A 26,617-nucleotide genomic window follows, 5' to 3' on the forward strand; every position below is an offset into this window, starting at 1 on the left:
AAAAAGACTTTGGGAAAACTTAAATAGGTTAGGGGAATGGGCAGACAAGTGGAAGATGCAATTTAATATTGATAAGTGTAAGATCATTTTGGGAAGAGAAACAAGAAATGGGAGTATACACTCAAAGGAAGAAAGCTGAAGGGTGTGAATGAACAAAGAAACCTATAGTTTCAAATACATAATCCCCTGATTGTGCAAGTAGAAATAGATAAAGCCATTAGAAAGGCTAACAGCATTTTGGGTTTTCCAAATAGCAGCGTAGAGTACAAGATAAAGAAGTAAAGATTCATTTGTTTGAATCACAGAGAATCACACAAACATTCTTTGGGTCAGAGAGTGCTGTATGCAGATTTGGGCATTCCATTATAGAAAGGAAATTAAAGTCACAGAGAACATACAGTGCAAATTCACCAGGATGATGCCAAGGAAGGGAAACTATAGTTACAAAGAGAGATTTGAGATCCAGGGATTATTTCCACTGGAGCAGAGAAGGCCAAGAGGAGATTTAATAAAGGTTTTCAACATTATGAAAGGTTTTCATCGGAAAAATTATATCTTCTGGTTGGGGAGTCAGCGATCAGGAGTCATCAATTTAAAATTGTCACTAAAAGAGTGAGGACATTGGTTAGGAGAAATGTTTTTATGCAGCTGGTTGTTAGAGAACATGGAATGTTTTGCCACAGGGAATGGGTGTTACAGAGACTGCTGGGTTTTTCTCGGGAAAATTGAATAAATATTTGAAGCAGAGTAAGATACAGGGCTATAGGAAGAACAAGGGGCAGTGAGATTCATTTTGGCACACTCTAGGATAAAGACAACACAGACTCTATGAGCCAAATAGCCTCCTACTGTGCTGTAAATTTAATTGAGTCTAATTTGCTTTGAGTTTCTGAATCCAGGTCATTGATATAAATTAGAAACAATAGTGGTCCCCACACTGAGCCCTGGGGCACCCTACTCAATACGCCCCCCCCCTCCCCCCTACCCTGACATAACTCCTCTAACAAGCACCTGTTGGTTTCTACCCTTCAGCCAATTTCTTAACCATGCTCAAGATTTATTCTGGATCCCCGCAACTTTGAGGGTAACCAACAGCTCTTTGTGTGGAACTTTGTCAAATCCCCATCGAAATCTAGTTACACCACATTGTAGGCTTTTTCACAGTCTAAATGGTTTGTCACTTCCTCAAAGTAGTTGAGGAGGTTGTTCAGGCAGGATCGTCCCCTTTTGAAGCTTTGCTGACTGCTGTTTACTAGATTATTGATCAATGGGAACTATTTTCTGAAAATCCATCAATGAACATATTTTGCATAAGTGGAGGGGAGGGGCCGTTATCTTTAATCCTTGTAAGACAAACGTTATCTGCACGACAGGTCCTTTATTGATTTCTATTTGTCCACCTTGTAATGCCTTAACTACATAGAATTACATAGAATGTACAGCACAGAAACAGGCCATTCGGCCCAATTAGTCCATGTCGGTGTTTATGCTCCACATGAGTTGCATATTTGGGTCCAGAGCACTTTCTCCATGTTCTCTTACCTCAAACAATTTAATTATACACCTAGGAGATAGCAAGTGTTCTTTTTTCATTCAATATTGTACATGGAAATCTCTTCCCTTCCCATGTCAGGCAAGACTGCAGTTGGTTAGATGTCTTTAAAATATTCCCACTTCATCAGGTGGCTGAATTACTGAGAATACACTGTGGCAACCTCATTTGACTTAGCTATTCATTACATACCCATATAAATACACATGAAATTTTTGATCTCTCACATCTCTTCTTCTAACACTTTTGTTTGCAATGGCTTTCTGTTACCTAATTGCCAAGTAGGCTTATCGCCTGGTTGGAGCCATATAGTAACAAAAGGGGAACTCCAGGCATGAACAGTAGCAAATGCAGTTACCCATCTGTTTTTTTGTACATACAATTAAATTGGATCATGGCCAGTCACTTCATCGTGTCTGTGTCATAGTGGAACTCTGGAGGTGAATGTTACACTCATTTTTCTCTTGCAGGCATAGAAAATCTAACTGATAAAACACAGCGTAGGCTTCCTATCTGTAACAGCCCAGCACGAGATCAGTTCAAATGAGATTCTCCATTAAATTTTTTGATGCTGTACATTGTTTTAGCCAATTTTCAATTTGTTTCTCTCAATTTTCCCACAACATCATTATCAGAACTTTCCGATTTTGCACCCACTAGCCTACAAATTTCTGCTCATTCACTTTAATAGGCCAAAAATCATGAGCTGTCAAGTGCAGAAGCAAAAAACCCCAGCCCTTATATCTAAGATGAGTTCTGATGACAGGTACACATCCAAAACATTATATCCTGCCTTTTCTCTTCTTTTTATTTTGTCCAAAATGGCATGTGGCCAGCTATCCAAATTTATCCAACAGCTGTCTGGAGTGACTTTGCTGCTGATTTTCTTTTGCTTCTCAAAGGGAAGTGTTCATTCTCCACGTGGCCTGTTGACATGGCAAAGACTTGGGGGTGGGGGGCGGAAGCTGGATATCTGGTTGGGAGTGGGAATGGGATTGGGATTGGAAATTTAACAATAATTATAGATTGGGATGACAGGCTCAAATATTTCCTGTGTTGTTTGGGCCAGGGAGGGGATTGTCTATCAAGGGCTGCAGGCCAGGGTTTAATGGTGGGAGATATGAGGGTGGATAAATAGCCTTGAATTTTGCTTGATAACATTTGGGAATCAGTGATATTTAGGCAGAACTTTCCCTTGAGAGATGAGGTAGGTGGGTAGAATCCATGTGAGGCTGGATTATATGTGATGTTTAGAAGTGGATTTGAATGGCCTCTCTTGTTCCAGGTTTTCTTATTTTTGTAACTTAGCATATGGGAAATTGCAGATATGTATCCATTCCCTATTTTTTTGTAATGGTATTTAATTTTTAATATCTCAGTAAAGATCAATTCACTTTCTTTAATTAAATTGGATGCTCTTAACAGGCTCCATTTTAGTTCAAATTATCCAATGCATAGCACATCGAAAACACAAAGGGGTAGAAGATGCCTATAATGAGGATATAGCTTACCCCTACCCTCACCCCCAAATTAACATAGCAGTTCAAGGGAAAAGAATACATCCCTGTTAGCCTCTGTTATTAATCAATTGACAGCAGCTTTCATTCTCTTTAGAGGGTGTATCGGTAACTAATGAAGGACTAGGTTTAACTGCAGATTTATACTCCATTCTTAAGGAGTGATTTCAGCATAATATTAGGTATGTGGAGTGGAATATGTGCCTTTATACAAGTTTTTAAAAAATATTACATACTGATTATTCACTGTAATGTATATATTATGTAGAGAATAAAGGGTATCTGGGAGTGACAGGTCAGTAATCCAATCAAGGAATTCAGATGATGACTTAAACTGTGAGATGCAAAACAAAAAGATCAGCTCAGTTAGGATCTGACATTGAACTTCCTGCCAGGACTGGTTTATAACCATTTAATCTTACGATCGGATTAGTGCCTTCAAACCACTCTCTGGTATGTTACTATTTATAATAGATAGCGTTGAAATTCTACATGTAATTTTATTTTTTTTAAAAAATCTTTTTGTTTGCCAGTTGTGTTTCTTGGCGTGGACAGCACCTGCTGCATTCATTTCTTCACATGTTCTTTATGCACGATGGCAGTTGTACAAAAGTGTTAATGACTGGCATAATCTACAACAATTCTATTGAGAAATGATCCACCGTTGATTACTGTAAAAAGTTCTATTTACATTTGTAGAACACCCAAATGATATTTCAACATTAGCCCTTTGTACACTGCAGGCTAAGTTTACTCATGTGAGGATGGTCCTTTTCTGAGGGCCACTATGTGCACTTGGTGGTCGGCAGCCTCTTCCAGTTTTGATGTGAAATAACAGATCAGAGATTGACCTGGTCATGACTATGTTGTGACTGTGTCAATCCTATGACTTTTGCTATCTGATTGGTTGAAACAATAGTCTGTGCAGACAGTTTGAGCCAATCCAATAGCACTTTTTTTTACACAAAGTTGCTTCCCCTTCCAAAATGGACAATGGAAAGAGATGACAGAAGAAAAAAATGTAAAAGGATAACTTGCATTTATATAGCGCCTTTCATGACCTCAGGATGTCCCAAAGAGCTTTACAGCCAATGAAGTACTTTTGAAGTGTTGTAACAGTCACTGTTATAATGTAGGCAATGGGGCAGCCAATTTGCACACAGCAAGATCCCACAAACAGCAATGTTATAATGACCGAATAATCTGTTTTTAGTGATGTTGGCTGAGGGATAAATATTGGCCAGGACACCAGGGAGAACTCCCCTACTCTTCTTTGAATAGTGCCATGGGATCTTTTACATCCACTTGAAAGGGCAGATGAGTTCAACGTCTCATCCGAAAGATGGCACCTCCGACAGTGCAGCATTCCCTCAGTACTGCACTGGAGTGTCAGCTTGGATTTTGTGCTCAAGGCTCTGGAGTGGGACTTGATCCCACAATCTTCTGACTCAGAAGCAAGAGTGCTACCACTGATCCACAACTGACCCTCATTATTAAAGATTATACTGTTTTTTTAAAAAAAAGAGATAAAGCTGATAATAGCTTTTATAAAAATAGTAAAATTAAATTTAAAATAAAAAAAGGACAGAAACGAAATAGGATAGGATAGGAGAACAAAAAAAGATAACAATATAATAATGATTTAAAATTGTGTAAGTGTTTATTAAGCTGTTGGTGAATTCCAATTGTATTATTGCCATAATGTTAACTTTTGTTTCAGTGCATCAACCAAAAGCTTACAAAACTCCTCTGCGTGGGAAAACGGAAATTTCCCTGAATTGATCGATCTCTGTGGGCTAGAATAAAGCTTCTGTAAGGAGATGATGGGAAAGCTGGACAGAGGAAAAGTAATTCAATCCAAAAAATCCAAGATAGCCAGATGCTCCCTCTGGACCCTCCATGTTCACACCTTTTGTTGTCAACATTCGACAGCTCCTTTATCAATTTCTTTCACTTTTAACAGTGATGTGTTAACAGACTGATTTTTACATGTTAAAGTCTAACATGTTTAATCTTCCAGCATCTGTAATGATTTCGAACAAAATATTTCCAACCTGCGCTACTTGCCGAGTTTTTATTAATCTACATTCCTGAGCACTTTCACATCATGTAACAAAAAGTTATGTTACAATAAGTCAAATAAAATTGTATCGATTCAAAATTAATCAGCCAGAACCTTTGTGAACTGTCTTATCCAGAGGCATCAATATTATATACTTTAAAAAGATTATCAAATCTTCACATTTTCACTATCAAACCAGCTTGTGCTAGTGTATAATGTAATTGATACAAATATTTTGCTGGAATTAATACTTTTTTTTGCATAGCTATCATGAATTGTTTTGAAACATTCATTTACAGTACAAATGCTACTATGCTGCTGACCTCACAGATGCTGTTTCTTTATCTGCTTCAATAATCTACCCCTAAAGGTGCAGAAATGCAAAACCATAAATGTCAAGCGAGCCTTAGAAAGTAGCAAAAAAACAGCTTGGAAATCTTAACTCTGACTGAAAAGTGATCTTTAAACCCCAGCCCACAAACATCTCCTAATCCAACCACAACATCTGTAAACCTCTCAGCAAAACTTAAATATGAGCTCTTTAGGACCATATAAAATTGAAAAGCTTAAATCTTGCATCCCATGCCAAATGTGCTAATCACTTAAAATTTGGTTGTCATGCAAAAATCGAATCTGTTTTACTTTATTTGTAATTGCAATTATCACTTTCTTCTGATTGTGCTTGTAATTGCTTTCCTGTGGCTTATATCATAATAAGAAACCAATCTCCATCACTAAATATATAATTGCTAGAACTAAAGCAAAAGATTATCAAAAAAAACCTTAGGTTTTATGGAAACTCCAACAGAATTTTTTGTTGGCTCTTGGAGCCTTGCAGAGGATTGTTCAAAGTACCAGTTTGTAAATCCATAAAATATGATGCCCAGGGTTCGATTTAAATACTCAAATCCAGATAAAGCAGTGCCCTGTAACTTAGTTATGAAAAATATCGATGGGACATCCTGTATGTGCAATGGAAATTTACAATGTTAAATTAGAATTGCTTGTGCATTGCTCACACCGTGGCCCTTGTTTAGATTAATGATACGTGCTAATAGAATGATTGCTAGTTTCTATTTCCGTCTTTACATAGACTCAAACTATATAACCTATTTTTTAGGCATATTTTGAATCAGATAGCAATTAGAAATTGTGCCACATGTTCATTAGGATGGCAAAAATGACTCATTTAAAGTCTGAGTGAATGACTACAAGTCTTGCCTTTGCTGTTTTAATGTCCATAAACCAAATGTTGAATGATCTGCTGATACCAGTGCCTTCACTCTTCATGCTGCAGCTCCAGTTAACTCTCCAAAAAGTTTTTAATGTTACACTATGCATAAAATAATCCTTGTAGCTGTCATATTTTTACCTTCAGTATCTTTCTCAAAGTGGATTAAGTTGTTAAAAAGAAAATCCTTTTTTGATAACAAAAAATTGACTTACGAACATACGAAAGTGACAGGAAAAGACCTATTTGTCCATCTGACCTGTCACATGCAGCTGTGCTGCCTGATGCACTACAGTAGATACGATCACCAAGCCACCTGGAGCCATATAATCTCCTAATACAGGCAAAAAATCAAAATAAAAACCCAAATAGGATGGGGGAGAAAACAGGAAAATTCCTCTCCGATCCAAACTAGCCCAGGGGATTACCTTGGCCTTGATTTATGTTACAGAATGCCTATCTCTTATACGAGGTGATCTCTGCCCTTGCCAGAAACAGGTCCAGTTCTCAATTGAAGGAATACAGTGAATCAGCATTTACCACACAAGCCAGCAACCTTTTGCACAGGTCCACTATTCTCTGGGAATAGAACCACCACCTAACATCCATGATTTGGAGATGCCGGTGATGGACTGGGGTGGACAAATGTAAGGAATCTTACAACACCAGGTTATAGTCCAACAGTTTTATTTGAAAATCACAAGCTTTCGGAGGCTTTCTTCTTCGTCAGGTGAGTGTTGGATTCCATGGACGGTACCGCATATATAGTCAGAGAACAATGCCTGGTGATTACAGATAATCTTTCCAACTGCCCGTTGTCAAGGCAATCAAAGGAGTCGAATAGTGTTCAGACAGAGAGACATTACATACAGGACTACTGAATATACAAACGGTCAGAACCCAAAGACAGACAGAGAGAGAGAGAGAGAGAGACATCCGAAAGGAAGAGAAAGAGAGAGAATGATCAGTTGTATTAAAAACAGATAACTTTTTTTTCCGCTGGTGGGGTTACGTGTAGCGTGACATGAACCCAAGATCCCGGTTGAGGCCGTCCTCATGGGTGCGGAACTTGGCTATCAATTTCTGCTTGATGATTTTGTGTTGTCGTGTGTCTCGAAGGCCGCCTTGGAGAACGCTTACCCGAAGATCGGTGGCTGAATGTCCTTGACTGCTGAAGTGTTCCCCGACTGGGAGGGAACCCTCCTGCCTGGCGATTGTTGCGTGGTGTCCGTTCATCCATTGTCGCAGTGTCTGCATGGTCTCGCCAATGTACCATGCTCCGGGGCATACTTTCCTGCAACGTATGAGGTAGACAACGTTGGCCGAGTCACAGGAGTATGAACCATGTACCAGGTGGGTGGTGTCCTCTCGTGTGATGGTGGTATCTGTGTCGATGATCTGGCATGTCTTGCAGAGGTTGCCGTGGCAGGCTTTTGTGGTGTCGTGGACGTTGTTCTCCTGAAAGCTGGGTAATTTGCTGCGAGCGATGGTCTGTTTGAGGTTGTGTGGCTGTTTGTAGGAGAACTTTCAGGAGAACAACCCTGCCACGGCAACCTCTGCAAGACATGCCAGATCATCGACACAGATACCACCATCACACGAGAGGACACCACCCACCAGGTACATGGTTCATACTCCTGTGACTCGGCCAACGTTGTCTACCTCATACGTTGCAGGAAAGGATGCCCCAGAGCATGGTACATTGGCGAAACCATGCAGACACTGCGACAACGGATGAACGGACACCGCGCAACAATCGCCAGACAGGAGGGTTCCCTCCCAGTCGGGGAACACTTCAGCAGTCAAGGACATTCAGCCACCGATCTTCGGGTAAGCGTTCTCCAAGGCGGCCTTCGAGACACACGGCAACGCAAAATCGTCGAGCAGAAATTGATAGCTAAGTTCCGCACCCATGAGGACGGCCTCAACCGGGATCTTGGGTTCATGTCACGCTACACGTAACCCCACCAGCGAAAAAAGAGTTATCTGTTTTTAATACAATTGATCATTCTCTCTCTCTCTCTGTCTGTCTTTGGGTTCTGACCGTTTGTATATTCAGTAGTCCTGTATGTAATGTCTCTCTGTCTGAACACTATTCGACTCCTTTGATTGCCTTGACAACGGGCAGTTGGAAAGATTATCTGTAATCACCAGGCATTGTTCTCTGACTATATGCGGTACCTTCCATGGAATCCCACACTCACCTGACGAAGGAGAAAGCCTCCGAAAGCTTGTGATTTTCAAATAAAACTGTTGGACTATAACCTGGTGTTGTAAGATTCCTTACACCTAACATCCATACTAGTTCTGTCCTTACATAACTTGTAACCCTGGACATCCCTAACCTATTCAGTTGAAATAATAGGTCCACATTATTTTATAAACCTCATCCAATGAATATGAACTTTAACGTGTAAACTGAAGAAAACTGGTTATTCTCCAAAGAAAACCATTGAGAGATGCTGATCAGCAAAGTTCATGTACGAATGCATAACGTGCTTGCACCACATTTCTGTGCACTATTTTTACACTGATGTTAACCCGTTTATTTTAAATAGGTTAACTAACGCCTGTATAAAAATAGCACACAAGGGACTGGTTTAAATTTATATTTTTCCAATGCCTTTTAGTGCTGATTTTTGCCTTTAGTTCATGTGTAAACTTGGTTGATTGGAACTTCTACCCTACATGAGAACTGCTTGTCTCTAATGTACTGGAAGGCAATCTATTAAAAAACAGTGACAGTCCATGAATACCTGAATAAAAGAATAGCACTGGTAAGGTAATTCAAAGCCAGGGGCAGAGTGTTAGATTACGAACCAGCAGTTGAAAGTTGCACATTGGAGCAAAGCTGTATTTTAATTTATTGAAAATTGAATGAGTTGACTCAGAAACATTAGGGGAGATTTTCCAGCCAATTATGCAAAATATATGTAAGATCTGGGAAATTAAGTGGGGATACCTTTTGCTGGATCGCTGCCTGATTGCACAGGCATGATCTTCAATATATTACTATAATGAATGATATTGGGCCAGAATTTGCTGACAAAATAATGGCAAGACTAATGGCACTCACTGTTATTTATGCACAAATGGCACAGCAACTTCAGGCGAGGGTCAGATGCGTGATTAAACGCGAATATCCAAAAGTTGTTGTCCGAGTTGCGCCATTCTGCCGTTCGCTTCGTGAAAACGGCATCTCGCTGTCTGCCTCACTATTAACATGCATTGAATGGTGTGAAGTTGCTGTATTTGCGTGGTAGACATGAACTAAACTCACCACAGAAAGTTAAGTCTTGTCCATTTCAGTCTAAGTACCCTTGTAACAACGTGATAAGTGTTAATGACTGCCAAAAAAGCTCTCTGGCACTGAAAATTAACTATTACAAGTGTGGAGTCTCATTCCTTCAGGTTTTAGTTGTTGTTGGAGATTTTAAAAATATAAAATGTTTGACATGCGCCAAATCTGTGGGTCACTGAGTAACCATGCAGTTACATTATATTACAATAATTTGCTGTATGAAGCCCATTTAAGGTGTCAATCTGCCAAGGTTTTCAATTGTAAATTGCGGCTTGAATGTGTGTCCTGTTGGAATATGGGCACTCGTGGCAAGCAATGAAAGAAGTGTAAAGTGTAAGAAATGGCCTATGCTAACAACAATGCAAGACAATGGGGAAAAATGGAGAAAGGGGGGAAAAAAGACCCTCATTCAGATCAAACCCAGCCTATTTGTTTAAAACACAGTCAGATGGGGAACCATTCTTGAAACATTAACTTATCTGTTCTCTCCATGGATGTTGACTGACCTATTTGTGTTTCCAGCATTTTCTCTCTGTTTCAGGAGCAGAACGATTTATTTGTAGTTTCAGGAAGCTAATCACAGTTATGTGTAAGGCACCAGTTGCCCTCCCCACTTTCTTGGGGTTACGAGGTTGAGGAAAATGGCCCTCTCGTTTTATTAAAAACTTTTTTTTTATTCAATGGAGCAACTGGTATTTTCAAACTAGGCTATTCATTTCAGAACAGCCAGGACACAAATGCCAGCCATTCTTCCACTTATTTTTAATGTAAAATTATCTCTAGGTTTTGTTCCAACTCAAGACCCTGAGTTGATAAATACACAACGAGCAGTGCTAATGCCCAACTGCAATAGTGAATGGATGGTTTGATTTTACACTGTTTCAATCTGGGCAATAGAAGAAATAGTCTTTTTCTCCTCTTACCTCAAAGCCCCGGGACCACCAGTACAAATACTTCCTGGAACGGTTTGAAGTGTAGGTTGATCCCAATCTACTAGCATCTCAATTTTTTTTGTCAAATGCTTTCCCAATTTCAGTTCAATATATATCCTTTTGAAATCTTTCTCTATTGTACAGCAGGTTCACATACTTGCTATCAGAGTTTGGCAGGGTGATAAACCTTTATATGGGTATACCCAGCATGTATTTCCCCCAAAACCAACCAAAGTTGATCAAGTTCCTTGGTGTGTTAAGGACGCAAAATGACAAAGAATGTATATTATTTGTTGGAAGGAGATTCAATTAGAAGAAAGAAATACTTGGATTTATTTCACGCCCCTAGGATGTCCCAAAGCGCTTTACAGCCAATAAAGTACTTTACAATTGTAGTCACTGCTTAATGTAGGAAATTAGTCAAACTGTCTACTATTTTCAGTATTTTACATTCTTCTGCATCCATAGTCGCTAGTGATTGTATCACACCAGTTGTAAATTACTACCAGTACTCTTTAAACTACTGCCCCACAAAACAATTTCAATGCTATAGACCCATTACATCTACAAAATAAGCAGCACCCATTTTGCTATCCATTTAAGTTCCTGTTTTCTTCAGTGTTATATTTCAATATCTCAATAGCACATGATAGAAAACTGTGTTGGTGGTGGCCAGCAGCTATATTTTCATTTTGGGGTGTTATTGGTTACATGGTCAGTTTCATTTGTGGTATTATATTAAACCAACATCGACTCCACACTTTTATAATAAATTGCCATGCTAAACCACCACAATAGCACCCCGAGGTTGCTGTAAATTATGATTTTATATCAAAATGTATATGGTACGGTTGATATTTTATACCAGACTAATGTGATCCTCTTACTGTGGCACAGCTTAAATCTGTAACTCGGATTTTGGAGTCAGTATTACTGGAGATATGCAATATTTATCTTGCATACTAGTTGCAGGTTAGCAACACATTTATATCTACAACTCCCATATGATCAGTACACTCAAGGATAAGCTATCTCAGGAGGGGCCTGATTACAGTGCTACGTCATGGGTTATCACACTGACTTTACTGCACAAGAATCTATCACACTATTGTTATTATTAAGTACATAATGTAGTGATCTTTTGGATTGATCTCATTTTCCAATGAAACAATGGATTAAGAAAGGAAGCATCTATTTTAATGCCTAATATAAAGGAAGCAAGATGTGTAAGAATATTGGAAATAGGGAAACATTGACATCTTTTTCATCATGCTCTGCAGGCTGTGCTGCGTATTTTGCTGAGTGTGCAGCTTATTTTGCTGAATTGTAAATTGTTAACCTTTGACTAGTGACTGACCCATGTCACCCTCATTGTGAGGCAAGGCAGCTACGTGATAGAAGAGGAACAATGACCCTAAAAGAAGAACAATAATCCAAAGATAGCGATAAAGACCAGGACCAGAACGAGATAGCTAGATGGGTGCGGTCAAACAAACTGGCCACCTCAAAAAACAACCTTGCAAAGAGTCTTGTGGTTAAATGAGTAATATTGTTTTGATCTTTGTTGTCTAAATATTTGATGCCTTTACATGTTTGATTTGACTATTAATAAATGAGACATCGATCACCAATTGGGTGTCATATCCGAATCTGTTAAAAATTGGCGAGCCAGCCAGGCGGTGACTAATCAATGTTTCTTGTTGACATAAAATCAAACACCTAAAGGAAAAAATGTTTGAAAATCAACAGATTTAATTTGATCACAAAAGATGTGAATTGTTCAAATTCTGGAAGTGAGGTTTTGTTTTAGTATAAGTGATCATGGCAAGTGTCCACAAAATGTTAGAAAAGAAACTGAAAAAGAAACTAAAGGGGTTCGAGGAACCTTTAGAATCTATCTCCAAAATTGTGGAGAAGGTGAGGCTTATGAGACAGCCATAGAATTGGTTGAGGATCATGTTTGAAATAAAAAGATGAAGGTGAGAGTTGGCAAAAGGACCCTTAAGTGCACACAAGTTGACCACCCACATAAGAGTGAGGAACGTATTAAACAATTAAAAGAGGAAAATAGGAATCAATTCGAGGAAACTAAGACAGTCAGATGAAAACGACAGGGAAATTAAGAGACAGTCAGATAAAATCGAGATATTGAAAGAACCTCTGACAGATGTCATGACTATGCTGGAGAATTCGCAGTTGGTGACTAAAACTGCGACAGCACAGGGACAAGAGTTAGAAAATTTACAAGAGATGGATTTATGGAGAAATATAGGAGACGAGAGTCGGAAGTCACCAACTGTAGAGGGGCTTTGAGGGAGATTATGTGTCAACCCATAAATTCGGTCGACCACAGATGGTGTAAGTTAATGATTCAGGAGTTACCGGTCAAATTGAGCTGAAAAGGGGCTGTGGTGGCTGCTGTGATGCGAGGAGTCATGGGAGGAACATCAGGTTGTAACGATAGGTGTTTTCGATGTCAGAAAATGGGTCATTGTAACGTAGACTGCCAGAGTAACGTAGCACCCCCTCGGCAGAGAAACAATGAGGGAAATTGGTCCATGACTCATCAAAAACCAGGAGTGGGGGAACAAAAATTAGATAAATTAATAAACCTCCTGACGATCCAACAACAGGAACAGATAAAACGGTTCCAAGAACAGTTGAGAGTTAAGAGAAATAGTATATGTACAATGACCCAAGCTGGTGGTGATGGAGATGAGGTAGACGGGGAAGGGTTGGCAGAGGAGACTGCGAATTATCGCTCTCCAGGCAACACAATGACAGAAGGAGCCAATGATGAGAATCGAGTAGATTGTGAAGACTTAGATGAGGACTGCGAAATGGAAGGCACAGAAGTCAAAGAATCATTTAAGCAAGCCCAAAGCATATTACAGAGTAAAAGACCATAAGGCAGAGAGGCAGTGGTAGAGGTTCTAGAAAGTGAACCGAGAGACTAAAACTCTCGGCTGGTTCTCCAGTACCCCCTTTCCATTCACTACACCACATCCTTCCAGCAACGGAGGAGAAGGAAAAAACTTTTGAGAGCCAAACAAGCCTGATAAATGGTCTTTCCCACATGAGATTTTAAATCGGTACAAAATTGAATTAAGTAGAAAACATTGGAGATTGAAAATGGAGTTCAGAGATAAAGGATAAATGATTTAAATAGGGGGAAAAGGTGAAAAGGGAAGATTCCGTCTCTCCCCCTGTTACAAGCTACTGAATTGTTCTATTATTTCAGTGAACTGTCTCTTTAGGTGTGTTGCAATCTGCAGCTTGCAGGCTGCAGCTGGCTCCATTTCCTCTTCTTTCACAAAACTGAAGCAGTGTTCACCCTTTGTAGTCCCGGTCGTTTAATACAAGCATTTCAAATTGTTGTGTTTTCTAAGCATAGTACCACTGCTAATTGAACAAGAAGTCAAAAGAGTTTGGAGAATTAATAGAGAGTTACGGGACTATGTCCTATTTTATGACACAGATTTGAGATCGAAATCAATTGTTTTCTTTTCAATTCGGCAAAGTTTCTTTAAATTTAGTTGAAATCTGCCTGAGTATGGAGCTGCTGTGATGAAGCTGGCTCCGCCTTCTTTTCAGTCAGTACGGCAAAGAAGTTTTAAAGTCATGTTGCCTTACACAGAGTGTAAGTGTACACCCTGTGGGTCTACAGCCGTTCAACGTCGGAAGTTAATCAGTAGCAAAGGACAAAGCATCCAAGACAACACACAGTTGAGACATCAGGTCAAGATTGTGTAGGGTGTTCTATTCCAAGTCTCCAAAGAAACTGGAGGTGCAAGAAATGATTCTTTGTACTTTCTCCACAGATGAAGCAAAATGGACAATGTGATATTAATTACATATATTATTGGGGAGTATAATATGACAGGGACTTAGAAACTGTAAAATGTGCCCTAAGTGAATAACGTCCAATATATGGTACTGTGGTAAATTCCCACAACAGATGAGCAGATAAAATGGGAACGAGAGGTAGAGAGTAATAGATTACATAACGGGGGTAGAAACTAGACCTTCAGGACAAGACAATTACAGTCAGACGCTGTGGTATAGGTACATGCGATAACGGGGCTTTTCAGAAGAGGAATGTCAATTTGGAATCGGGTAGATGTTGAGACTATGAAGAAGAAAGTGGGTCATTATGAACATGTGTGAGCCAAACTAGTCGATGCACCAGTCCTGAACGCAATCAATGAGATAGCACAGGGAGAACTATACACCGTCTATAACATGCACAAAATTGCCAAATTTTTTGTTCAGACGCAGGGTAAAATAAACGAGATGATAGACAAGGGAAACAAGCGAGCAAAGGGAATAGGACGGGCAACCATTTGTACACAAATGGAACATACATGCTTTTGTTTATTGATCAAACACTGAGGTTTTTGATTCGAGATGTGTTTCTGGATATGTTAAGGGACTACGACCATCCATTGGTATTGTAAGGGAAATGGTGAAATAAATGTGAGGGTTAAAGTTCCACCTGTATCAACAATCCACAATCTGGGGTATGCTACAATTCACCCAATGGGCCAAGTTAGGAAGAAGAATAAACCTCAATTTTTTACCCTATCCTTACCTATCATGTATGTTACAACCCAAGTATTTACCGAATTAGCAGAACCACATCTGTGGGATATTTAGAGGGAGAAGTGTATAAGCAAAGGGTAAACTCGCCTAAGTGGTTATGTTACTGGGCTAGTAATCCAGAGGCCTGGACTAAAATCCAGAGTCATGAGTTCAAATCCCGCCACGGCAGCTGGCGAATTTAAATTCAATTAATTAATTAAATAAAAATCTGGAATTAAAATACTAGTATCAGTAATGATGGCCATGAAACTACCGGATTGTCGTAAAAACCCATCTGGTTCACTAATGTCCTTTAGGGAAGGAAACCTGCCGTCCTTACCCGGTCTGGCCTATATGTGACTCCAGACCCACAGCAATGTGGTTGATTCTTAATTGCCCTCTGAAATGGCCTAGCAAGCCACTCAGTTGTAAAATCTCGCTACGAAAAGTCATAATAAGAATAAAACCGGACGGACCACCCGGCATCGGACCACGAGGCACCGGACACGACAACGGCAAAACACCAAGCCCAGTCGATCCTGCAAGGTCCTCCTTACTAACATCTGGGGACTTGTGCCAAAATTGGGAGAGCTGTCCCACAGACTAGTCAAGCAACAGCCTGACATAGCCATACTCACAGAATCATATCTTTCAGCCAACGTCCCAGACTCTTCCATCACCATCCCTGGGTATGTCCTGTCCCACCGGCAGGACAGACCGACCAGAGGTGGCGGTACAGTGATATACAGTCAGGAGGGAGTGGCCCTGGGAGTCCTCAACATTGGACCCCATGAAATCTCATGGCATCAGGTCAAACATGGGCAAGGAAACCTCCTGCTGATTACCACCTACCGTCCTCCCTCAGCTGATGAATCAGTCCTCCTCCATGTTGAACATCACTTGGAGGAAGCACTGAGGGTAGCAAGGGCACAAAATGTACTCTGGGTGGGGGACTTCAACGTCCATCACCAAGAGTGGCTCGGTAGCACCACTACTGACCGAGCTGGCCAAGTCCTGAAGGACATAGCTGCTAGACTGGGCCTGCGGCAGGTGGTGAGCGAACCAACACGAGGGAAAAACTTACTTGACCTCGTCCTCACCAATCTACCTGTCGCAAATGCATCTGTCCATGACAGTATTGGTAGGAGTGACCACCGCACAGTCCTCGTGGAGATGAAGTCCCGTCTTCGCACTGAGGACACCATCCAACGTGTTGTGTGGCACTACCACCGTGCTAAATGGGATAGATTCAGAACAGATCTAGCAGCTCAAAACTGGGCATCCATGAGGCGCTGTGGGCCATCAGCAGCAGCAGAATTGTATTCCAGCACAATCTGTAACCTCATGGCCCGGCATATTCCTCACTCTACCATTACCAACAAGCCAGGGGATCAACCCTGGTTCAATGAGGAGTGCAGAAGAGCATGCCAGGAGCAGCACCAGGCGTACCTAAAAATGAGGTGCCAACCTGGTGAAGCTACAACTCAGGACTACATGCATGCTAAACAGCGGAAGCAACATGCTATAGACAGAGCTAAGCGATTCCACAACCAACGGATCAGATCAAAGCTCTGCAGTCCTGCCACATCCACTCGTGAATGGTGGTGGACAATTAAACAACTAACGGGAGGAGGAGGCTCTGCAAACATCCCCATTCTCAATGATGGCGGAGTCCAGCACGTGAGTGCAAAAGACAAGGCTGAAGCGTTTGCAACCATCTTCAGCCAGAAGTGCCGAGTGGATAATCCATCTCAGCCTCCTCCCGATATCCCCACCATCACGGAAGCCAGTCTTCGGCCAATTCGATTCACTCCACGTGATATCAAGAAACGGCTGAGTGCACTGGATACAGCAAAGGCTATGGGCCCCGACAACATCCCAGCTGTAGTGCTGAAGTCTTGTGCTCCAGAACTAGCTGCGCCTCAAGCCAAGCTGTTCCAGTACAGCTACAACACTGGCATCCACCCGACAATGTGGAAAATTGCCCAGGTATGTCCTGTCCACAAAAAGCAGGACAAATCCAATCTGGCCAATTACCGCCCCATCAGTCTACTCTCAATCATCAGCAAAGTGATGGAAGGTGTCGTCGACAGTGCTATCAAGCGGCATTTACTCACCAATAACCTGCTCACCGATGCTCAGTTTGGGTTCCGCCAGGAACACTCGGCTCCAGACCTCATTACAGCCTTGGTCCAAACATGGACAAAAGAGCTGAATTCCAGAGGTGAGGCGAGAGTGACTGCCCTTGACATCAAGGCAGCATTTGACCGAGTGTGGCACCAAGGAGCCCTCGTAAAATTGAAGTCAATGGGAATCAGGGGGAAAACTCTCCAGTGGCTGGAGTCATACCTAGCACAAAGGAAGATGGTAGTGGTTGTTGGAGGCCAATCATCTCAGCCCCAGGGCATTGCTGCAGGAGTTCCTCAGGGCAGTGTCCTAGGCCCAACCATCTTCAGCTGCTTCATCAATGACCTTCCCTCCATCATAAGGTCAGAAATGGGGATGTTCGCTGATGACTACACAGTGTTCAGTTCCATTCGCAACCCCTCAGATAAGGAAGCAGTCCGAGCCTGCATGCAGCAAGACCTGGACAACATCCAGGATTGGGCTCATAAGTGGCAAGTAACATTCGTGCCAGACAAGTGCCAGGCAATGACCATCTCCAACAAGAGAGAGTCTAACCACCTCCCCTTGACATTCAACGGCATTACCATCGCCGAATCCCCCACCATCAACATCCTGGGGGTCACCATTGACCAGAAACTGAACTGGACCAGCCATATAAATACTGTGGCTACGAGAGCAGGTCAGAGGCTGGGTATTCTGCGGCGAGTGACTCACCTCCTGACTCCCCAAAGCCTTTCCACCATCTACAAGGCACAAGTCAGGAGTGTGATGGAATACTCTCCACTTGCCTGGATGAGTGCAGCTCCAACAACACTCAAGAAGCTCGACACCATCCAAGATAAAGCAGCCCGCTTGATTGGCACCCCATCCACCACCCTAAACATTCACTCCCTTCACCACCGGCGCACTGTGGCTGCAGTGTGCACCATCCACAGGATGCACTGCAGCAACTCGCCAAGGCTTCTTCGACAGCACCTCCCAAACCCGCGACCTCTACCACCTAGAAGGACAAGGGCAGCAGGCGCATGGGAACAACACCACCTGCACGTTCCCCTCCAAGTCACACACCATCCCGACTTGGAAATATATCGCCGTTCCTTCATCGTCGCTGGGTCAAAATCCTGGAACTCCCTTCCTAACAGCACTGTGGGAGAACCGTCACCACACGGACTGCAGCGGTTCAAGAAGGTGGCTCACCACCACCTTCTCAAGGGCAATTCGGGATGGGCAATAAATGCCGGCCTTGCCAGCGACGCCCACATCCCGTGAACGAATAAAAAAAAAGTTAAAGGTGTATTGTTTTAAATGGAAAGCCATGTGGTGAAGGATAGAATACTAGAGCCTGGTCTTTTGTTCCTAGAGATTCCCCTTACACACACACCACATCCTAGAAAAACTCTCCGATAAAAAGGATACCAGAGTCCCCAATTGACACCCACCACTTGAATACAATTAACACTCTTTGATATAAATCATACAATTAACATGTATGACAGAAAAACTGCATCATAGAAAGTGCCCAATTTGGATTGTTGTGTCAAGCAGGGGAACTGATACCTAGGCCGATGTGGATGTTTCCCTGCATGTACGCCCAAGTGCTTACGGTGGAGATATGATCTAAAATTGAGATTAATGTAATTAAAACTTTAAAATGGGAGGTGCAGGAAAAGATGCATGAACGAACTTGTTGTGATGCAAACACAAGAAGCTTGTTATAATTTGCAGTCAGAAACTATTCCTGCTCTGTTAAATATTTTCTTCTCTATCTTTTGTCTTCCGATTTATTTAATTGAATGTATGTACATTTTTTATCACGCCAAGCGCAATCCGGAAGAGATTTAGGTGAATTCATGTGGAGACAATGGGAACATGATAAACAATGCACAAGCAATTAGAGGGGTTACTTAAATGAATGAATAGGCAGACGAGGGATTTTACATCAGAACAAGGAAAGTCCAGGTTTTAATAAAAGGACTGGCAGAGAGACAGGTTAGGGATATTGACAATCATTCAGAACAACAAAGACTAAGGAACAACTGATCTTAAAGGCAATTATGTTTGGAGGGTTTTTACAATGTTCAGATTCAAAAGGGCTATAGAAAACAATTGGATCCCAAATTTTATATTGGGCAAACAAATGAAAATCTGGAAATCAGATGGGAATATGAATTGGTACAAGATATGGATTGGCAAAGATTTGGATTAGTGTATTACGCTAAGAAGCTTTGCAAGCAAAGTGACATTATTTCATGACTGATTCCTGTGGTAGCGGCAATGCGATTGTTATTTGCTGATGTAAAACCGATGGAAGTATTTAAAGTGGAATCGATGGGCTTGTTGGAGGATGATATACACATTGAATTTGTAAATTATTCGAAGATATCAGTAAAGGGGAAACGGGTTCTGGATTGCACCCGACACTTCTTGCTGTTCCAGGTAAAGTGAATCCTGGTTGTGCAGATGTGATGTTTTACAAAGTGCACTGCCAGCTTGTGGTTTCACTCTGGATGAAGAGTCCCCAAATAGTACTATTGAATTTGAAAAGGACCAACGTCGTTTTTTTTCCAAAGAGAGGAAGGTATTGCATTACAACTAACAAGAAGCACCACACACGAGGCGACACCATATGTCCCGTTTGGCGGTTAACATTTTGCTTTACACCAACCAGAATTACAAAATTAGGGCGAGCATATTGGTGCCTGTTATGGCCACATGATACAAAAATGCAAGCAAACATTATCCTCTGGACAGAAAGCTTAAAAGTGGCTGTAAATTTTGGCTGCAAAAGCATTAAGTTTATATAAACGTGCTATCAGGAACATTAGATGGATGCAGGGCCACTTAGTACTGACAGGCTTATTAAAGGATGGATGAGAGATCGAAACCCTTAGGGGGTTTTCTCACTCTCAAGCTGGGGATTCTGGAAGGATATTGGAATTTTTTCCTTAATGCTACTAACCATCATGCTCTGCAGGCTGTGCTGCGTATTTTGCTGAGTGTGCTGCTTACTTTGCTGAATTGTAAACTGTTAACCTATGACTAGTGACTGACGTTTGTCATCCTCATTGTGAGGCAATGTGATGAAAGAGGAACAATGACTCAAAAATAATCCAAAGATAGCAATAAGACCAGGACCATGACAAGATAGCTAGACGAGTGCGGTCAAACAAGCTGGCCACCTCGCAAAACAATCTTGCAAAGGATCTTGTGGTTAAATAAGTAATGTTAAAACAAGCTGAAAATCTTGAATTCTTTGAAAAAAAACTTTGTTAATCTATTAGGGTCTTGAGTGTTGTTCCATATCTGAGGTGAGTTTCCTGCCCAGGGGTGGGGGGCAACAGTATATCATAAAAACCAACGTTTTTGAGCTCAGGGCAGAGCCATCAGCGAAGACCACCAGCTGTCAAAAGTACACCTAGCAGTATGAAGATGATACTGATGTCAGAAGAACAGCTGACTATCAGAAAACTACCTCACTGTCGGAAAACTCAAAACAACCACGTCGCCAACTTAATTACGACTTCTGCCCAGAGATCAAAAGGGGTAATATTGTTTTGATCTTTGTTGTCTAAATAGTTGATACCTTTACAAGTTTGATTTGACTATTAAAAAATGAGACACTGATTACCAATTGGTGTCACATCCGAATCTGTTACAGATGTCAGTTTTTACCTGCAGCTTAAAACCTTGTTCATTTACAGCAACATTCTAGGATTAGTGGTTGTGTTGATCATTTTTTTCTTCAAACACTGTTCTCCCATAGTGTGGCTGATTGTTGAAGTCATAATTTAGAAACAGAAACTTCTGAATATAACTGTTAATGTATATATGCGATACATTGCATTAGTCTCACCAATCTTCTCTCCTCTGCTCCCGAAAGTGCTGACTCACGCAGGCACTCAGTTCATCAGGCCTACAAGTTACCCAAGAGGCCATTTTTCCATGTGCTAGCCTGGACAGCGAGTGTCAGCAGGATGTTCTACCACAGAGGCATCACAACAGAGCTTGATCAGGTTTTCACCCAACAGCCACACAGTACGCTTTCCAGCAGGGGTCACGGGACAGCGATCAGGAATGGCAAACCAACCTGATTTGCTTCCTCCCTAGCTGAGGCCATTTCTATCACCCCTACTGCCAGACTGGTTGAGTTCAACTGATTTAGTAAATGTAAGTTGTTGTAAGTAATGTAAGTAATCTGGTGTTGTAAGATTACTTACATTTGTCCACCCCAGTCCATCACCGGCATCTCCACATCATGATTTAGTAAAGACCATGGATCAAACGTGGGGCCTTTGTGATCTCTATGGTTCAGTACCACACCAGACAATGTACTTGCATCTCACTGACATTAAAAAAAAATCAAAATAATACTGATGAACATAAACCAATCACATGAAAATTTTATTACAGAAAATAAATTAGAATTTCAATGAAATATACACATGATTTACAGCAAGGGCGAACTCCACTCCACAATAAAATGTTCTCATTTGCAGTGCAATCATTAACTGTTTAGCAGGACCGCTAGATTTTCCAGACACTTCAAAAGATAAATATTCAGAGGACCTTCTGGGACACCTAGAAAATAATTTGTATATAAAACAAAAAATCAGCTTCTATACAAACACCCAACACTGGCAACTCAATGAAGAAATGATCAAGAATTCTAAAATTAGTGTGTTGTTCATATCACAGCACAAATACTTTTACAAAGGATTACACAGAATTTACAGCACAGAAACAGGCCATTCAGCCTAACTGGTCTGTGCCAGTGTTGATGCTCCACATGAGCCTCCTCCCAGCCTACTTCATCTAATCCTATCAACCCTTTTATAAAAACCTGGACCAAAAACTTACATTTCAATAGTAAGAGTAACCACCAAATTACATTTTTCAAAAAATCACTGATTTCTAAAAAGATCCCAATGTACGATTGTGATGAACAGGAGTCTGACACAATTCAAATCATAAAGTCTACATATTCTTTTCATGAGAGTTAGATGATCAATTGAAATTTGTGTTACTGTGAACATAGGTTTCCTGGATTGAGCTAGAATCCACAATCTATAAGCCTGGTTAGAAACTGCAGTATGAGGAAAACCAGCCCACAGATGACATGGCTGTATATTCAGTCCATTCAATCTGAACGATCGGTAGTTTATCACCTTGATTTTCTGGAGACAGACTTGCAGGCCAACCGTAGGCCTTTGAATTCCACCATGAATGAATTGCCTTTGTCCTGGGAACATATAAACGATTTGAACTCAAATGATCTGGTTTTCAGGTGGAAGGAGGTTCCACAATTTGAGTAACAGCTCCATGTCTGGAGAGGGACAGATCTTGGGACTCTCGCTCTTTCAGCTTGCTAGTTCTCCTTGTACCACTGTACTGTTACACATGTAGAAGTGGCATGTCGTCACTCCAGGACCATATGATTTTTCATAGAAAGAGCTACTGCAAGGACCCCAGTCCAGGTTTAGCATCAGTTTGGTTAGCAAAGTATCATGTCTTTGGTTCTCTTTTGGACACGAGTGAAAGTTCAAAGTTTTATAAAAATAATACAAGCTGCTGCATTGTTTTTGCTATTGCTTATCTGTTATCCTTTAATAAACCTGTTTTGCAGTTTATAGCCTAAGCCATGGGCATATCAAGGTTCACTATGGTTCACTCGCAGTGAGGACTCACTGACATAAATAGTCGTTGGCACTGAGCCTGCATGACATTAATTTCTACCGTATTTTCAAAAAGATGCCTCCTGAAATCTCAGGGTATCTTTTATTCATAATTAATATAAATTTTAGGTACCTAAATGAAAAAACTAATGACTTCATATGAATGCTCAATTAACAAGTAGCTTAGGTTATAAAAATTGGTACGGATTTAATTTTTTCTTTTGACTGGTGCTCAATTTGTTTTCTTGTATGCCTCATTGGTTGATGGGAACATAAATGAAAAAGTTCCAACACTGTAATTGTTGATTCTATGGTACCTCTAGAACGATCATCTGGGATCTTTAATCAAAGGCCAAACTCCTCGCATTTAGCAACCTGTCAGGAGCTGGCAGTTAAAATCAAATTCTAAATAATGTATTTCAAAAAATAAACACACACAATTAATCAATTCTTGTAAAGGTTTGAAAAATAAACCATTCTTTGTTAGCAGTACAACACGTAAATATTACATTCACTTCAATACTTACACTTCTTGATTGATAAATAAGCTTCATCCACTCTGCTCTTGATCGATGGGTTTTTCAGGGTAACTTTGGCCTGTAAGCAATATTTACTTCAATTTGATATTGTGCAAATTAATATGATGCTTAGTATTTTTTCTCTACTGGAAGAATCACAAACTGGGGCAACTATGCTGAAGTAAAAATAACCTCAACTAGATTAATCAATTATAGGAGAAGAGCAAAAGGATGTGGTTTGTTCTGAGTACTAAAAAAAACTACTATATTTGTTTTAGTCATAACTGGCTGTTGATAGAGATAAACACAATAAAATATTTAGGGGGGGGGTGTAAAAACATGTCTAAATATTTCAGAATACAAAAGAAATTTATTACACTACTAGTTCACCTCCTGTGGCTTTTCTCATGTACTTAAATAAAAATTGTGCTTCTCTTCCTTTAGCTACCTTTTCTGTTCTTTCCCATTCTCTAATTCTTTTTAATGCGTAATTCTCTTTCTGTTTGCCTTCCACTGTTTTGCTGTGTGGTTCTCGCACACTTTTTTCACTATGGTGTCCATTTGTGCTTGATTACTTTTCTAACTATTACTCGCTGTAAATCTGCACTTTGTTTTGTCTCCCTTCCAATCTTTAAGTAGGGCTCTCACACATGTTCTTTTACTCATGTAGTCAATTTCTATGTCTTGCCCTTGTTAAAGCCCAGGGTATGCAAGAAAGATGGTGGCTTATAGGTACTGGGTCAGAGGTGGCTACAAAGATTGGGTGAGTATATTACATATGTATATTAAAAAAACTAGCAAATTAATAGATAAGCAACTGATCGCCAAATTTTCCTCTGCATTAGTTTTAATGAAGTTGTAAATGTGTTTAGAAATATGTTTAAAAAATAATTAAAACTAATGCACAGATGAAAATATTGTGACAATACCTCCCTTAAAGCAAATAGCTATGGATAAAGGCATGCACAAGGTCATTCATTCCAAATATACATTTAAATGAGAGATGTTTTAAGTCCCTTTGCCAAAAAAAGTTGTGTAACAATTAACTAAGTGTGAATCAGCAAAGTGAAACTATTCAAATTCTCCATTCACATGATGGTGATGGGAGAAATGCTAAAATAGTGCCTCATGGAGTACACAGTGACAACTAAACACAGCTGTGCAACACAAGGATGCAGATTTCAGAGCAGCTGATACAAAAATTACACTCGCTACCTATTATTCACCAATCCTGTCTGCAGGGTATACACAAAGAAAGGCATGCTGTCAGTTTGTAATATGAAGTTATCAGCTTGCAATACTCATATCCACGGGACCATGTCACCCAGAAATAGTTCTGGCAGTATAATTTTTTTTGTTATTTATTTAACAGTTGATTTCACCCATCTAACATTCTTGAGCTATGAGAAGTGGACGGCCATTTGAAATTAAACCTATTTCATGATGCAGCTGTTTTCCTCTGCATTAATATTCTGGACAAATTGCCAAAGATGTAATAGCTTTGATTTAAAAAAAAACTGTTATAAGGTGCGCTTTTCAGTCAGGAGATGCATTATTAACAGAAAAGAATTCAGTCTGAAACACTGAAATCACAATGCAGACACTCAAGGGCACACTCACCTTTTGATAGTTATGAAGTAAAGCCCAAAGAGCTGAGGCTCCTAAAGTCTGAACTACAGGATTGTCATTTTCTAGACAAGCAGCAAATATTGACACAGTTTTATCTGGGGATGAAAGAGGAAAAAGCAAAAACACAATGATTACCCTTTCACGTGCAGCTGTCTTCCCAATGTACGGGAATTGGAAAGTCTGCCTGGAAACTACCAGAAGTCAATATAAGCACATTAGATAGATTTAGTGCCAAACAATTATTTTAAAATAACTGTCCTGAAATAAAAGTAAAGCTTGCTGGTGCTGATCATTAGGGAATAACATTTCTAGCTATAAGTGTTATGTTGACTAAATAGATGCTGTGTGCAGTGACTTGTTTTGATAACGTTATGTGTTTAGCATTACAACCAGCTTCTAAACCTCAGAAGTTTCCTCTTAAGAAGATTAACTAATCAAGATAAGTTTACATATGATAGAGGAAGGGGAAATTCTAATGATACTAGCATTTATGTAGCACTTCATTTCGTTAAATGTCTCGAAACATTTCACACAATGAATTACTTCTGTGTTCAAATAGTGACTCATAGGCAAACACCATAACATTTAAAATATCCTAATGGGATTTTTCACTTCCCTTGTTCTTTGCTTTGTGGCGGAAAACAGAAAAATCCTTCAAAGTCAGAATGGAAAATTGAAAGTAAAATCTAAAGCATTAGAAAAATAACCACAATAAAATTCTTACTTCACAATCATTACCATGTTAATCTCTGAAATGTAAAACTCTACCAAACACGAAAGGTTGAAGACAAACAAGTCACTAATAAATTTAATAGGGAATTCAGGAGAAACTTCTGTATCCAGAGAGTGGTTAGAATGTGGAACTCGCTACCACAAGGAGTAGTTGATGCAAACAGCATTTAAGGGGAAGCTAGATAAACACAATGGGGAGAAAGGAATAGAAGGGTATGCTGATAGAGTTTGATGAGAAGGGTGGGAGGAGGCTCGTGTGGAGCACAAACTCCGGCATGGACCAGTTAGGCCGAATGGCCTGTTTCTGTGCTGTACATTCTCAAGTATAGTTAGTTGTCAGTGTCTATAAGGGAAGAATGCAACCAGATTTTAATTTAATTCAAAAGCAAAATGCTGCAGATGCAGGAAATCTGAAATAAAAACAGAAAATGCTGGCAACACTCAGCAAGTCAGGCAGCATCTGTGGAGAGAGAAACAGAATTAACATTTCAGGTCAATGACCTTTCATCAGGACTGGAAGATGTTAGCAATGAACAGCTTTTAAGTACAGAGCCAGGGAAAAGGGTTGGGGGGGGGGGGGGGGGCGGTGCGTTAAAACAAAAGGCAGAGGTCTGTGATAGGGTGGAGGGCAGGAGTGATTAAATGACAAAAATGATGATGGTGTAAGGCAAAAGGGGGTGATGGGACAAGTATAGAAACAAAAGATGGGTCCAGAAGAGATGTAAATGGTTACAGCAGAATAGCAAAGGGGGAGGGAAGCATG

The 26,617-nt window shown here is 40.4% G+C and overlaps 1 protein-coding gene across 2 annotated transcripts in view; it reads right to left on the reverse strand.

Moving 5' to 3' along the window:
- rttn (rotatin) overlaps positions 1 to 26,617 on the reverse strand; it is a 316,401-nt gene that overhangs the window by 64,142 nt on the left and 225,642 nt on the right. The window contains exons 47-49 of one of the 2 annotated variants that reach the window (XM_067981444.1): positions 25,114 to 25,217; positions 23,503 to 23,572; positions 21,680 to 21,881 (exon numbers count right to left, since the gene is read on the reverse strand). In XM_067981444.1, coding sequence (XP_067837545.1) covers positions 21,808 to 21,881; positions 23,503 to 23,572; positions 25,114 to 25,217 — 248 coding nt within the window. In that variant the 3' untranslated portion in view covers positions 21,680 to 21,807. Of the gene's footprint in view, positions 1 to 21,679; positions 21,882 to 23,502; positions 23,573 to 25,113; positions 25,218 to 26,617 lie in introns of those variants that run through there. The other variant, XM_067981445.1, reaches the window with a different exon arrangement.

Source organism: Heptranchias perlo, chromosome 3 (assembly GCF_035084215.1).
Source record: "Heptranchias perlo isolate sHepPer1 chromosome 3, sHepPer1.hap1, whole genome shotgun sequence".
Lineage (NCBI taxonomy): Eukaryota > Metazoa > Chordata > Chondrichthyes > Hexanchiformes > Hexanchidae > Heptranchias > Heptranchias perlo.